Source organism: Calonectris borealis, chromosome Z (genome assembly GCF_964195595.1).
Source record: "Calonectris borealis chromosome Z, bCalBor7.hap1.2, whole genome shotgun sequence".
NCBI classification, from domain to species: domain Eukaryota; kingdom Metazoa; phylum Chordata; class Aves; order Procellariiformes; family Procellariidae; genus Calonectris; species Calonectris borealis.
Genome location: NC_134352.1, coordinates 64,089,461 through 64,104,822, shown reverse-complemented (window position 1 = coordinate 64,104,822; position 15,362 = coordinate 64,089,461). Strand labels below are relative to the sequence as shown.

The following is a 15,362-nucleotide window of genomic DNA, read 5'->3' as shown; positions in this document are numbered from 1 at the left end:
CCTTCAAGAGAGGGAGAAGTGGCTCAGATTCACAAATCCCCTCAGTGTGGATTAAGGCGAAACGATCACTCAAGGTCTATGCACAAACATCAACTTTAATGGAACAAATATTCTGCAAACGTTATTCCTCTCCTCTAGACAGGGAGAAAAGGAGAGGGAAGGAGGGAGGGAGGGGAGGAGAGAGAGAGAAAAGTACTCCCGCAATTTCCTCCCTTGCATCTGCTGGGCTACCAAGATCTCTACGTGCCCTATTTCAGCGAGATGTAAAATTAAATACTCTGGAGGGACACATGAAGGGGAAGCCAATAGAACACTGCAGTCCGGCCATTTCATACATATTTACCTGTGAATATAATTTTCCATTAGAACACGCCCATACCACTGCTTGTGGGGCTGAATACCTTGCGGTAGAGCAAGTAGCTGATTTCCCTTTCTCCCCTCATGGGAGATAGAAATGCACTGTTATAGTTCCCTAGTCGGATACACAAGCTTTCACTCCGTTGTCGGAAACCATATATTGGATAACCCCAACAAGTACACACATCCCAGATGAGTGCTCTCAATTCTGAAATATACCAAGTTTCAAGTAGGTCACTTGCTCCCATAGAGCAGTTTATAATTTGGGTACAATTAAATAATGGGGATTTGGTCTCATTTTTAATCTTTGCCTTATCCAGATCATCAGGGTCCCCCGTTTTCAGATTTAAGCAGTTCCTCCAAGACCAGGCCCAATGGTGATTACTATGATTTCGTGCAGTTGAATTACCTTCCTAGTTCAGAATGCCGATACACCATTTTGGTCCCACCGTACATCATATTCATATTCAAAATAACTACTTTCAAGGGGGGCATCCCCCCACTTCACATGAGTACAAGAGACGTTCTTACTATAAATGCTGTTTACAATTTGGACACAAGTTTGGTTCCACAAATTTTCCCAACCAAAATTGTTCGGGAGTTGACACTTGGTTCCTGAGCTATCAGCTAATGTGTTGTTTTCACCAATATCTCCTTCCAATAATTTTGTAAGATTTAGAAATTTAAATCCCTCTGCTGCCAAACCAGGGAGGGCAACACATATCCTCTGGTCCATTTGGTTCCAAATATGCATAAAACTTTGTATCAACTCCCAGGCTAAATTAGGAGATTCACGCCATGACCCCATTATCCCAACAGTGATGGAGAAGAAATATGTTTTCCAACCCATCTTTCCTTAGTACAATTCAAAAATATTCCTACCAAGATCAAACAGACAATACAAATAACAATCTACTCTGCGATTGTGAACATAGGTCCCACGGTGGTTTGTCCACAACCTGCAATACACATACATATAAAGCAGAAGGTGGTTAAAAAGATGGAACAATCCACCGAGCATGGATTTAATGGTCCTTTCTGTGGGCATCTGTAGCCACCCAGGCATATGCATTGATGGGTGTCTTCAGGGTCAGGGGCACCTTTCCCACGGTAGGTAAGTCCACTAAAACGGACTGTCCCGTTAATGGAGCAGAGTCGCAAGGTCCTTAGCCTCCTTTTCTTTTTCCACGCCTGAATGAGCTTTTCTAAGGTCACAGTAGGCATACCACCCATTAAATCCCAGGGAATCCCCTTTTCGATTCCCTCAGCCCACAATAGGTTTCTCTTTGCCTCCTCACAGCAGGGAGGTTGATTTTCCCGCTGCTCCACTCTGCACAGCGGCTTTTGATTTAGTAGCTCCCCCCTTGATCCCCATTCTCCTACCATAATTTATTAATTCTTGGGCTACTTCTCCCCAAGTCATGGCGTTCCCTCTGCGTCGGACCCCCATACCCGGAGCTATCGCATCTCGCAAACAATCTTGCAATTGTATGGCATACAATTTCAATGAATCAGGTAAACCTCTGATTAAGGGGGGGTCATTCTATCTGGGTTGGCATTTAACAACATCGGAGAGGCTTGTTGGGGAACTAGGCACCAATCTTGCATTAATTGTAGACATGCAGCCTTTTGGATGTTCTCTGTTAAGTAGTTTATGGTAGGTGTCTCAATGCATGTCACGTCTCCTCTTTTCAGGGCGTCCAAACCTCCTGCCCAATAAGCAGTCCGCTGGGTCAGCGACCGTGGTACTCTCTGCTCATCAGTAGTGAGGAAAACCCCAGGGCCCCAGTATCCTAATGCCTCCTCTTCTGACAACAAAATTCAATCCCCTCCCATCAATGACAATCTCCAAACATACTCCGTCTCAGCCTGAATCTTTGCCATCTCGTGGGCTTGAGTAGTGAATGGTCCAGGTGGTAACCTGTGGGTTCCCTCTACCCTGCCTGTCATCAGTAGTTTCAGTTTTGATAAGCGGTCTCATGGCAGCCTCTACTTTCTCTGGGTAAAATATTTCTTGGATGGTTTCTAACTCGCGAGTCGGGTTTTGTGACTGCCTTTCTGGTAGTTGGGCTAGGCTCAAGAATCCCAGCTCTGTGTCTGGCGTCGAGTCCAACTCAGGACCAGTTGACCATAAATCTGGGTGTTTTCCCTCGAGTTCAGACTGCAAAATCTTTTCCGTATCTAATGCATCGGACAGAGCCACACAGAGTTGCTGAGTGTGATTACGTTCAGCGATTAGTTGGTTCTGCAGGGTTTCTGTTTGTTCTTGCAAGGTTTTAACCATTTCGTCATTAGTTTGCTTCATCAGGTGTTCCTCTTTCTGCTCCTCGTCACCACTTTTGTTCCTTCATAAGTGTTGTAATTCTATCTGCTACAGCTTTCGGGTCGTGCCAATTACCATGGGCCCATGCCACTCCTGGTGGGGAAGGGCACGCCTTATGTTCCTTCAACTTTTCAATAACAGGGGAGCAGTCAAGCACCGGCATATCCCAGGCAGCCATGGCTTGCCATTGCTCAAACCTCTCCCAGCTTATCGCTGAGAGGTCACTTCCCGACTCTCCCCACCCGCACTCACCCGGTAGTGGAGAATCAGTATCCCTTGGATCTTCCAGCCCTGAGGGATTCCTGTCCATGACGCCAGTTTGGATGTCACATCCCACCTTCAAGAGGGGGAGAAGTGACTCAGATTCACAAATTCTCTCAATGTGGATTAAGGCGAAACGATCACTCAAGGTCTATGCACAAACATCAACTTTAATGGAACAAATATTCTGCAAATGTTATTTCTCTAGCAACTATATCTACCTAAGCTATGCGGCTTTATGACGAACAAAGGAGGGCTTTAAGAGAAGCTTTAAGAGAAGGGCGGGGGGGGCAGGGAGAGTGACGGGGAGAGAGAGGAGGAGATCACCAATCCTGGATCCAGCGTCAGACCTGCCAACATGGGGTTCGGTAGAGAGAGCACCCCAGAGGCTCATTCGTGCCCCTATTTCTTGCCCAGTTCCTGGGCTTCTGGAACCTTCTCTCACTCCAATTTCAGGAGTGCTTGAGACACCAGTCAATCAAGGGGTGTGACACCAGGCCCCTCCCTGTGATTTCTGGAACCTTCTCTCAGGGCTCTGCTTCCAGGAAGGGTTGTTTAAGCTTATAGTGCAGTTACTTGGGCCTCGTCCCTTACACTCATTTGCAGAACGTGTCTTCTTTATGGCGTTTTCTTTATCATACCTCAAGATAGCAGGATTCTTTGATCACCAGGATTCTGAAGTACAGAGAAGATCCCTGCGTTTAACACAGTTCTGGATTCCATTCCAGGGAACAAGCGACCACAGGCTAAGAAGATGGTGTTAAGAATTACTTTATTAGATCTAGTCCTAAGTGGCTTAAAAAATGTTTTCCCTAGCTCTAATACAGCCTATGACCATACACAGCAATTTTAGACTGATCTGATTGTTTTTCAAAAAGAAGCAAAAGAAAAGCAAATGACTCATTAACTGATGGATATTCTGTATAGGCTTTAGATTTCTTATAGGAGTATGACGAACTTTACAAATCAGATTTGGACCCTTAACTGCAAATATAAACCATTATCTTCAAGGGAAAGGGGAAGAAATGTCATTTTCTTACAATTTACTTTGTAATAGTGTCCTGGTTTCGGCTGGGATGGAGTTAATTTCTTCCTAGTAGCTGGTATAGTGCTGTGTTTTGGATTTAGGATGAGAATAATGTTGATAACACACTGATGTTTTAGTTGTTGCTAGGCAGTGCTTACAAAGTCAAGGACTTTTCAGCTTCCCGTGCTCTGCCAGGTGCCCAAGAAGCTGGGAGGGGACACAGCTAGGACAGCTGACCCAAACTAGCCAAAGGGGTATTCCATACCATAAGACGTCATACTGAACAAAAAAACTGGGGGAAGTTGGCCGGGGAGGCGTGGCTGCTGTTTGAGAACTGGCTGGGCATTGGTCAGTGGGTGGTGAACAATTGCATTGTGCTTCACTTGTTTTGTACATTCTTTTATCATTAGTTTCCCTTCCTTTTCTGTCATATTAAATTGTCTTTAGCTCAAGCCATGAATTTTACCTTTTTTGCGATTCTCTCCCCCACCCCACTGTGGGGGAGTGAGCGAATGGCTGTGTGGTGTTTAGCTGCCTGCCGGGTTAAACCACAACAAATAGGAAAAGCTCTTCAATGATAAGTTAAATTGAAAACCGTTTTTGAAAGGACAATAAATGATGCTGCTCTCTGCTCTCTGTTGCCCACAGTCTTCAAAGCAGTATGCCTGCCTTCTCTCCCATGCAGCCCTGCATGATATGCAGCAATTCCCTACAGAGGTTCACAAGTTTACTCCATCCCTCCCCTTCCCCACCCCTCCCACCCCCCTCCCATATTTCATTTAAAGCTTCCTCTTTGCTCTTGCTGCCTATTAAAATAGTCAGGGGCTACTGATGACACCCTGCCCAGTGTGCGATGGCTTGCTGGCGCCTGTCGGTCCCTCTGACGTCCCCGGCCCCGCTCTTTGACTGTAAGCTCTCTGGGTCTGGGCTTGTTCCTTGGGCCCGGATGAATGTATTTTTTTGTCCCAATGTCTATTGAAAAGTTTTCATTCAGTTCTCCGTAATTCAGTCCCGCGCCTCTTCACCCTTGTCACAGCTTGCGGCCGGGGCTGACCCCACCCCGGCTCCATCTCTGCCAGTCAGGAGGCGAGAGGACGTGCCACCCTCAGGCCTCGCCAGGGCGCAGACTGGCGCGGCCGCTGCCCTCTTCCCCGGCGACAGCAGGGCTGGCCCCGCAGCCGGCGATGGGCCTGGACTCCCGCGGGGACGAGGGACGCAGCAGCCGCCTGAGAGGACTGGCCTGCCCCAGGGTGACTTCCACGGCCGGCCGGGCCGGGCAGGCGCCGCGCTAGCGGAGCGCTTTCCGCCGCCGTTTGTCTCCCGTCTCTTCCCGTTCGTAGGAGCAGCTGCTGCTGCGCAACCCCTTCCCCGCCCGCCGCTCGCCCCAGCGGCGTCGCGTCCTCCCCTCAGCCTCGCACGGCGCGGCCCGGTAAGCTGAGCGGGGCCGGGGGGCGCGGAGGGAGGCGCCGCCGCCGCCCGTTGGGCCGAACCGGGCCGTGGGCGGGGGGGCCGCCGGGCAGCGGGGCGTTGGGGGCGCGGGGTGAGCGCTGAGGTGCGGACACCTGCCTGGAGCTTGGGGGGCGGCGGGGCTGCCCGTCCCAGGGCGAACCCAGCGCCTGCCTGAGGGGGCGCCGAAGCGAGGCGGCGACAGCCCCGACTTCTCCTCAGAGTTAACTTAGAGGTGCCGCCGCCGCCGGCTGTCAGCACCCGAAACGCCCCACCGGCGTGCGCGGCAGCGCGGGGCTGCCAGCCCAGCCCTCCCTGCGCCGCTCTGGGGGCGGCTGCCAGGCCCGCTGCGGTCCCCTTCCGCTCAGCCGAAGGCGCGGCCAGGAGGCAGTCGGTGCTCGGCCGCCGAGCGGGCTTGCACCGGCGCCGGAGGTGTCCAGACACCGGCGGGGGCGGCCGGGGACAGCTGTTGCGGCTGTGCTGCCTGCTGACTTGCGGTCAGGAGCTCGTGTTGCGCTGGGACGTGGACACCGTATTCCTGCTTGTTTAGTCCTTTATTTTGTGCAAAAGCTGATGTTCGTACATGCAAGAGCATGAAACAGGCGGTACTGGTCTGCGGGATCTTATGCAAGAAAGAGATTACGCGCAGTCCGTGGTTTTCCATTGACCTGTTAGGTCTGTTCCCTGTCAAAGCGATTTAAACACTCCACGTTCTCTTGCTGGTATCTATCTGGTAGACCTGTTGACTTCAGCAGCATGCAGTAGGATTTTTTAGCAAGTAAAGTAATACGTTACAAGTAACATTCTTTTCCATTTTTATGTTAACTGCCTTTTAATTACGTGGGCTACTCTTGCTACAAGAGAAAGAGTATCACATGCTGGCCACCCTCTCTCATCGGCTGGTGGTCCGTGATATGGAAGCTGATCACACAACAATAGCTGAACTGGTAGAACAGTTCATAATCAAGCAGGAGCTGGCACAGGCGCAGATGGCACACCTCTTGATGCATCTTGCTGCTTTGCTTCTCTGGCAGCACGGAGGCAGTTCTTTAAACTTTCTTTTCTGTCTTCCCATCTAAGTGCTACTTTATTGAGAAACACTGGTTAAGTATGCTTTTAAAAGTGTCTCTTTAAGCAGAAATACCTTGGAAATCAGAAGCTAGCAGCAAGTTTTTATAAGTACCTGAATGCCTTCCATGATTATTTCTTTGTCCAGTGAAGTATCAGTTCCTCCCTTTCTGGGAGCAGGAACTTCTGGTATGGACACTTGTTGGCTAGGACAGCTCATCTAGCTTCTCTCTGTCATCCTCCTTCAAAGCTGCCACTCATCTAATATTTTTTCAAGACTCCTGGTAACTAATGCTCAAGTTTCTGTGCCCTAATTTCTCGCTGCAACCTAATTATTGTTGTAATCTTCAAAGCTGCAGTGTTCTGAAGGGATCGCAGGTGACTTTTGAACAAAAAAGCATTGAGAACTACGTGTCCTGCTGTACTCATTTTCTTATTTTTATGCATTTGGGGATGAGGGGAAAGCTAATTGAAAATAAATTCTAGACCAGGTTTTCAGCAGAAATTTAGATTTTTGTCTTTAGTTCTTCACTTTGAGAATTTCAGAATTTTTTCTTGGGGTTTTACTTCATGTTTTCTAGCAATGTTTTTGAAGAAGAAATGGCCAAAGCTTAATACATTATACAATTCAGATTGTGTAAGAAACTTCGATATAAATGTCAACAGGGACTTCCTACTAGTGAGAGGATGCCAGAAGGGAAAGTGTCCCATTCAAGGAGTGATGAATAAACAGGAAGCAGATCAGCTCTGTACAGTTTCTCTGGCTGCTATGTCTGCTGCTTGATCCTTTACTTATTTTTTGTTGTTTTCTTTGTGAATAGTTCTACTAGCTTTCTGTGGTGTTGCTCATAGGTTTTCCAGACAGAGTGGGAGGAGAGGAAAAATACGATTGCTGTTTCCTCTTCTCCTAACATATTGATGAGCATGTATGAATCCAAAAATCTTAGGGATCTCATGCTGAAATTACTTAAAAATTGTTTGCTGCCGGGGAGTTGTTATTTAATCTTCCAGTGTTTCCTGCCCTTACAAATGTAAGAAACAACATTTTCAAATGGATTTAGTGAATTTTGTGTTAGTTTCCACCCTCGTAGGGCATTCTCCGTTCTTTTTTTACCTTGAAAATTTATATAATCTGTCTAGTCTACTCAGTTCTAGTAAAACTTCATTTTGAGTTCTGTACCCAGATTTGAACACTGCTGTGCAAGAATAGCTGACCCATTTGGAAGAGTTCACAAAATAGCAGCAACAGTTGGAGATCAAGAAAGCATGATCTGTGAGAAAAGACAGAAAGAACTGGATTTATTTAGCCCAAAGACAAGTTTGAAGGGGAGCTTTGTATAATAAATGTTTAAAGTTGTAAAATGTTCCTGCACAGAAGAAGAGGGGCCATTTTGTTCTCTGTATTCACAGCGAATAAGGGAAATTGCAGGAAAATTCAAGTTAGATGTTAGGGGAAAAGTTAAAATAATAGAAGATCAGGTAATTAAATAGTTTGGGAAGGCTGTGAAATCTCTGTCAAAGGACTGTAAGAGAAGGTTAGGCAAATGGTTTTCAAGAAAGGGAACTGAGACTGTGACTTGGGAAGGAAGTCTTAGGACCCTCTGCTCCTGGCTTTTGTGGGACTGATCATAGAAAAACATTAGAAGGATGTAAAACAAGAGCCATGGAGGAGCATAGGCTTTTTAACACTCAGATATATCTACATGATATTTTGGAGGCAAACATGAGCTCACACAAAGCAACTGATCTGAAAGCAGTACAGCCACAACAAACATGGCCCAGTGCCAAGCTGAAAAGGCCCAGTGCCAAGCTGAGAGTGACACTATCTAATTTCTGAGTGCCAAACAGGAATCTTCTAGCTTTATGTTGGCATTTTTTGCTGAAAGACAAAGCAAGGTGAAAACAAGATGCCTTTTAATAGTTTTAGATGCAAAACAAGACAAATAAAAACTTAGGAAAATATATCCAGAATGGTTAAACTGCGTTTAGCTGTAAAAACACTTCAAAATCCTGTGTTTGTATGCTTTTATTTGAGTTCTGCTTGAAGTTATGTGCAAATCAAAATAAAAATGAATACTTATGTGACAAATTAGAAACATGTCATTTGCTGTTTTCTGGCATGATACATGTAGAAACCTCTCCAATGTGTTAGTGTGCATTTGTAGCGTTTCTTCTGTCCTCTGTAAGAACTACAAAAGGCACATACATGCGGAATCTTAATAGACTGACAGGAATTTTCCTTTTTAAGTTCTGCTAGGCCAGAACAACACTTCAGCCTACTGTAATATAGTCTTAAAAAGTATTTGCACTTTGAGGTGTTTTTTTGCAGCTAGTTTACTATCAGCATTCTTGGTTACACAAAATACAACCTGTGTTGTGGAGATCATTACACATATGTTATACACTAATTCTCTTATGAAAGTGTATTTTTAAATGAAAGGTATATGCAGAAGTAAGAAGAAACTTTTAAAGTGTGTAAATCAAAAAAAAGAGCTTTTATTTTGCAGTAAAACGGTGCTTGCTTGCTAGATACTGTTCAGGTGAGGGGGATGTTTACATCACTTAAAATGCCAGTGATCCTTAGACAGCATTTGTTTGCATGACTTGAACCTTGTCTTTTAAATATAGCAAGTGCATTTATCCATCAGTCCTTTATCTGTTGGTTCAGAAGTCTATCACCAATTGTTTTATACCCCGCTCCAGTAAGCATCATCAGCCTCAAATGAAGCAGCTGTTCAACAGATAGCAAAACAGCTTTTTCTATAACAATTAGCATAAGGGGAACAGAATGCATACAGAGACTTAAACATATACCATTTGAATACACAGATACAGCATATAAGGTATGCAAGATGTATATCACTAGCTGTAGTATGGTTCAAGAATGTATTTTAGTAGATGAGTATATGGCTGTACCTGCAAAGCATGTCTGAGCTAGCCTTATGCAAAAAGTGTTTCAGTCCTTCCTGGTTGGTCTTAGATTTGAGGTTCTCACTGAGCTGTTGTAAGATTAAATTCATTCTAGAAATGTGTTATGAAATTGTGAAGAATAAATTAATTAGAATAGCTTTAAGGTGTTTGAGTGATACAAACAAATTCGTAACTGGTAATCTTTCTTTCAATACCCTGTGACAGTCTAATGCTGCATTTATCACAGCGAAGTGATATACGCTGCTTGTAAAAATCTTTCAGAGCTTGAATTTTTTTTAAGAAAGAAAAAGTCATTCATAGAGAGATCCAGCATTTTTATACATTCCACTTTTGAAATATGTCTGGTACAGAAAGTAGCAGCACTGACATTGCAAAGTTAATAAAAACTTGAGAGAGATTCTGCTTAAAGTCAAGGCATTTAAATCATCACATTTTTGTCATGAACAAGACAGGTTTCCAGTGTAAATTCTGCCTTTTCTGTAAGTGTCTCTTCCATGATCTTTTGCTTGGTCATCTTAACTTACGTTAAAATACATTAATGGAATCTTAACAAAAAAACATTTTAATTTATTGTGGTATTGCAAGAAAAGATTTAATGTTTGCCTTAATTTAACTTTCTAAGTTTAGTGTGGGTCTGGTTGTTAAAAGCTGCATCTACACTTGAGCTAGGAGTCTAATGTGGGCCCACGTTGTTTCTGTTCTTCCTTGTCAAACTGTATTTCAGACTCTTTACATATATAGAAAAAGTGGGAAATCTGCTGAAAGAAGACCTCAGATATAAATGAAAAATAATGAATAACCTCTGTATGTGTGTTTCATAGTCTTTGATTAATTCAGAAAACAAGGCAGAAAAGAGAAAGGTAGAAATGGGGAAAATGAGGAAAATGCAAAAGTCTGTATGGTTCAATAAGGCAAACTGCTCTTCAGACAGCTTATACTGAGGAGCTCAGAGTTTCTTTAGTTAGTGAAGACTAAATAAAATTAAATTGTTGAAATAATTGCAAGATCAGATGCTTGGACTGTGGAAGAACACAGATTCTTTTAATACTGGTTTTAAGTTTTATGCGCCAGCTTCCCTATCAGTAAGCGCTGTGCGCTTTAGCACTGTAAGTAGGCATAACCCTAGCATAGTGCTCTAGTTGAGTGTGTAGATGTAGAAGATTTTCTTTTTTTTTTCATGTAACTAGCGCAAGGGGGTAAAAACAGAAGCAGGTAGAAAGAAGAGTTGAAGGACCTTTGGAGAAAGCATGGCGAAAAGGGAAGGCTTTGGAAACAGATTAGAGAAGACCAGAGAGACATCAGAACACAGCAAGGCACGAAGAGAGAAAAATATTTGTCTTGTCCTTCTGGTTGTCTTAATTTAGATCTCTCTTTTACAAGGAGGTCAGTTCAGGTCTGTGAAAAGCTCTGTGGCACCAGTAGTATTGATCCTCCTACACAAAATAATTTAAGGGAGCAAGCTCCAGGGGCACATTAAGATAAGGGCAAGTCTTTGTCTTCTGTGGTTTTATGTCAGTATTAATTTTTGTAATGTGGCATCACATATATGTGTGTGTGTGCATTTAATGTGTAAGATAGCAATGACTTATTTCTATGGACATATTCTGGGAAAACTGGAATTCTCTTGTGTAAACATTGAGGAAGTTGGTTTATTTTTTTAATTTGTTGCTTGCTAGTTCTGTATGCAACCTGGAAATAAAAACAACTGTTTTGCTTTGCTATTTAAAATGTCTAGGTGGTATGCTATACAAAATCAGAGAATGTTTGTAAATAAAATATTAGTCTCCTCTGTAGTGAAGAGACTACTGACAGGCTTCTGGGTCGCAAGAGGAAAGCATGCGTGATTTCAACAGGTGACTGAATTGTATGTTTTGTGGTCTTTACAGATAGACATACAGAGTTGAAAAATCACAAGTTGAAATGAGTGATCAAGAGGCTGATGTTCTACGTTGCTGGAGATGCAGAAAATACATAGCAAATTCTGTTTGCCTTGCAAAATGTCATGGAAAAGAACCATCCAAAGTAAGTATAGCATGTGGAGGGAATTTGTAACTTTTTCCAGTGCCATTGGTTTTAATTAAAGGAGAAGTATTAGACTTGCCCTCACTTAGTAATTAACCTCCTGTGGAGATAAGTATTAAAATATGGACAATTCCATAGAGAGCAATGTAAGCAGGAATTTTAGTGAAGCTGAATAGGCAGTGGTGACCTTCATGTTCTGTGATATGAAGGCTGGTATTCATGATACTAGCTTGTGTATAGTGTTACCATTTTTTGTATAAAAATGTTTTTGACAGTTTTAATGCAGTCATTTTTTGTTTCAATATCTCTTAAGAGAGAACTCTTTGTTTCTAAGGTGTGTTTTAAATACTGATACTAATTTCCACTGCAATAGTTAACTGTGTGTCAAATATTCCTACATCAGAAACTTTTGCTGTTCATTTTGAAAAAGTGGGGGGTAGTCTGTACACAAAAATAGTTCAGAAGATTAGCCTGCCCTGAGCCAGGGGGGATGCCCTGCCAGGCTAAAATACCACTTAGTAATTCACATCATCTTTGTTAAAATAAACAGAAAAATAATCATACAGAATAAAACAATGACAGAGTATTTCCTGCTGCTTTATAATGGCAGTTAGTAATCATAAAGAGCTAGAGTCTTTCCAAATATGCCAAGAAAACTGCATTTACATCCTATGATCTTGAATCAAAGTGAAAAAGCAAGTAGAAGGGAAGGTGTTGATCTTTTTTATTAACGCACTAGAAATGCAACAACATTCTTTTTGGCACAGGAGAAGGGTATAACCAATAGAGGGAGAAACAAAGTTATTATTTTTTAAGATCCTGATATAATCATTATTATTAATAAACCCCATTTTAATCACGCCACTTACAGAGTTGGAGGTTCTGGAATATTTTTCGTGCTTTATACTTGAGGAGTTTTTATTTTGTGCGTGGTTTCAAGCGTTTTTTTGGGGGAGCGTGGGGAAATTTCAATTCCTTTAATGGAAAAAATGTAGTGAAAAGAAGGAGGTATCTTCGTCCGTGCCCCATGGCGGAGCTTTTAATTGCTAGTGGAGATCTACCATCATTGTGCACAAGACTGAAGTAGCTCCTTCTGTGATTATGTAGATAGCAGATAAAAAAAGGTAATTTAACGCTACTTCCCAAGACATTGGGAAGCAAAGATTGCACTACGATGAGAAGAGTAATGTTTTCAGTACGTCAGCTTTCCCTGATGAATTTTAGACCTTCAGTCAAAGACATAGCTGAAATATGCGTAAAAGAGAGAAATCTTAGAACAAATCTTAAAACCAAATGTTGAAGTTACAAATGCAGTATAAACAGTTTAAATCAGAATTATGTCCAAGTTGAAGTACAGGTACTCTCCACAGATAGGAGGAAGATGATAGCATAGACATGGTAAACGGATCTATCTGTCTGCTGTCAATACTTGGAGAATTTCTAAAAGCTTCTGTCTTCTGTGTATAGCCCCACTTTCAATTTTCAGTGTAATGAAACTTTTATTCCCGTGAATTGCATAACATAGGAGGCAGTGATTTTCCATATTCATAAACTTTAACAACTGATTTTAAGACTTTAACACTCACCAGAGTTTCATTGTATTTTTAGCCATATTTATAACTTTACTGACATTCTAAACCATATTAAAAGATCAAATTACACTTGTATGACTTCTGTGCTAAAAAGTAGTTAGGTAATTGTTTTTATTTTAGTATCAGCTAGTGAAATGCCACTGGGTTTTAGATTTTGGTTTCTCTTCAGTTGGTCACATCATTGCAGTAAAAACTCAAAAGTTGCTGAGCGTCCCTCGTTTCTCTGCTAGTTATTCTAACAAGCATTAGAAAATTAATGTAAAACTATTTGTGGCATAGTTGTACAGTACTGACCACAATCTTCATATAAACTAGAACTTAAATCTTCCTGTCTTTATTGGAAAATTGTGCCAGCTGATAGCGCTTCTGAAATCAATTTCCCAATATACTTTGAAGATCAGCAATTGCATACTTTCTGTTCTTGTAAACAAGACAAACCACCTTCAAACGCCTCCATCTCCACAGTAGAGTCTATCCAATGTCCTTAGATTCAGAAATAGAGAATTATTGACAGCATCTACCCAATTTTTGGCTTAAAGAATGCACCAACATCTTTGAGTTTTATCATTTGTTAATAAAATATTTACTGAATTTGGGAAGCTGACTTCTGGCTATATTCAAACAAAAAAAGCTTACATGAATGTTGAATATCAATACAATAATTCTTTTTTTAACAGACATCACAACCTTCCGCTGCTCAGGTGTCTTGCAACGTATGGCATGTGAACTTAGAAGCCATTCCAGAGTGGGTGAAATGTGTCATTGAAAAGGTAGATCTTTTTTTGCTTGCATCTTTATAATTCAAAATGTGAAATAAGTAAGGGGAACAAATTCCAAGGGCACTTTTCTGCCAAGGTCCACATATATTACAGAGACCACCTAACTGAGGGAATTTTTCTCAGTAACTTCTATGATTACAATTTACAGAGGCTTTTTTCCCTCTTAAATGTTTTTACTATGTATGCACAAAACCTACAAGTGATAAATTCTGTTCCTACTCATTTATAGATGAATGTATTTATGTTTGTCCAAATAACTGTCATGGGCACCTCTGCATATTTTGTCAATGCTTAAAATTATGCTAATTATCTAGGCTTTGGGGTTTGGTTTGTCTTGATCATCGTATCTTGCAGTACTAACACATATGTTGACAGTGACAGTAAGAAGCATGTTTCTCCATAAAACTGGACTGGAGGTTTGTTAAGAGATCAGTTGTTGGAATATGATGTGATGTCTTTTATATTTAATGTGCTATTATGTCATATGAATAGAGAGTAGTCACCTTCCTGCAAATTCAAAGGTCTGATGACAAGCCAGTGTCACTGCTTTTGAGTTTTAACTGCCCATTTGAAATTACAAACCATCTCATAACTTCCCTGTTGTACTGATTGCTTCAGCTGAGTATTTTCTTTAAGGTCTAGAAGTTAATGTTGTTGCGTAAATACAATAAGCAGAAACAGTGCTTTCCTTTTGCCCGACAGTTTTTCTTTGATGAGTCTTTGATTTTGAGAGGGAAATGATATCTGCACTCTTTTCTGCTTAGACTTCAGTGTCTAAGTTTTACTATATTGCAAGTAACTTCTGATCTAAGCAAATCCACCCTGAAAATGATACACAAAGAAAAAAATTGTTATGACTGTAAAACTAAGCATTCAAAAATTAAGAAAATTTGTTTCATCTTCCTTCATTGTTTTGCTCTATGTTTTATTTTGTTAAACATTAATTAAACTCTTTTTAAAATTAATGATCTCTTATACTTCAGTAGTGCATGACAGAATAATGTATCTGTTTCAGAAACATTAATCTTGGGGGAGGGGGTGAAAATTAGGGGTGATGAGGTATTTCCCCACTTTACAGAATCGTCTAATCCTGAATGCCTGATCATAAGGATGCGGTTTTTTAAAGTACTTAATTGGATTCAATATTGATACTAATATCATTCTTTTCACCTTTAGCTGTAAATGGCCAGCCTTCTACATTTGAAAGCCTAGAGGGTCAAGTTGGAGACCTGGGAAATACAAAACCCATAGACTGCTCAGAAAAGGCTTAACATATTTGCTCAAGATTGCAGAGGAGCGATGTTCCTCTGGTGGCAGAGGCAGAGAATGCAGTTCTCTATGAATACCTGCGATATCTTGGTGTTCATTTTGTCCTTTAATATCCTGGGAACTCTTGCCTCATTCATTTCTGGAAAGATCCTGTGGGTTTATGGATAAATGTGTGGGTTTTTAAAATAATTTTGACTTACCTCCAGATCCTCCTGGGTTCTGAATAATTTTGTGATCATGTGTTATTTTCTCCTGTATGACTCCTGAGTCAAAGGCTAAATCATTTC

The 15,362-nt window shown here is 41.8% G+C and overlaps 1 protein-coding gene across 2 annotated transcripts in view; it reads left to right on the top strand.

Moving 5' to 3' along the window:
• Positions 1–11,305: 11,305 nt before the first annotated feature.
• Positions 11,306–15,362, top strand: part of RNF180 (ring finger protein 180) — an 86,394-nt gene continuing 82,337 nt past the window's right edge. For both annotated transcript variants that reach the window (XM_075136180.1, XM_075136179.1), the window contains exons 1-2: positions 11,306–11,435; positions 13,705–13,797. In XM_075136180.1, the coding sequence (XP_074992281.1) occupies positions 11,334–11,435; positions 13,705–13,797 (195 nt within the window). In that variant the 5' untranslated portion in view covers positions 11,306–11,333. The remainder of the gene's footprint in view (positions 11,436–13,704; positions 13,798–15,362) is intronic.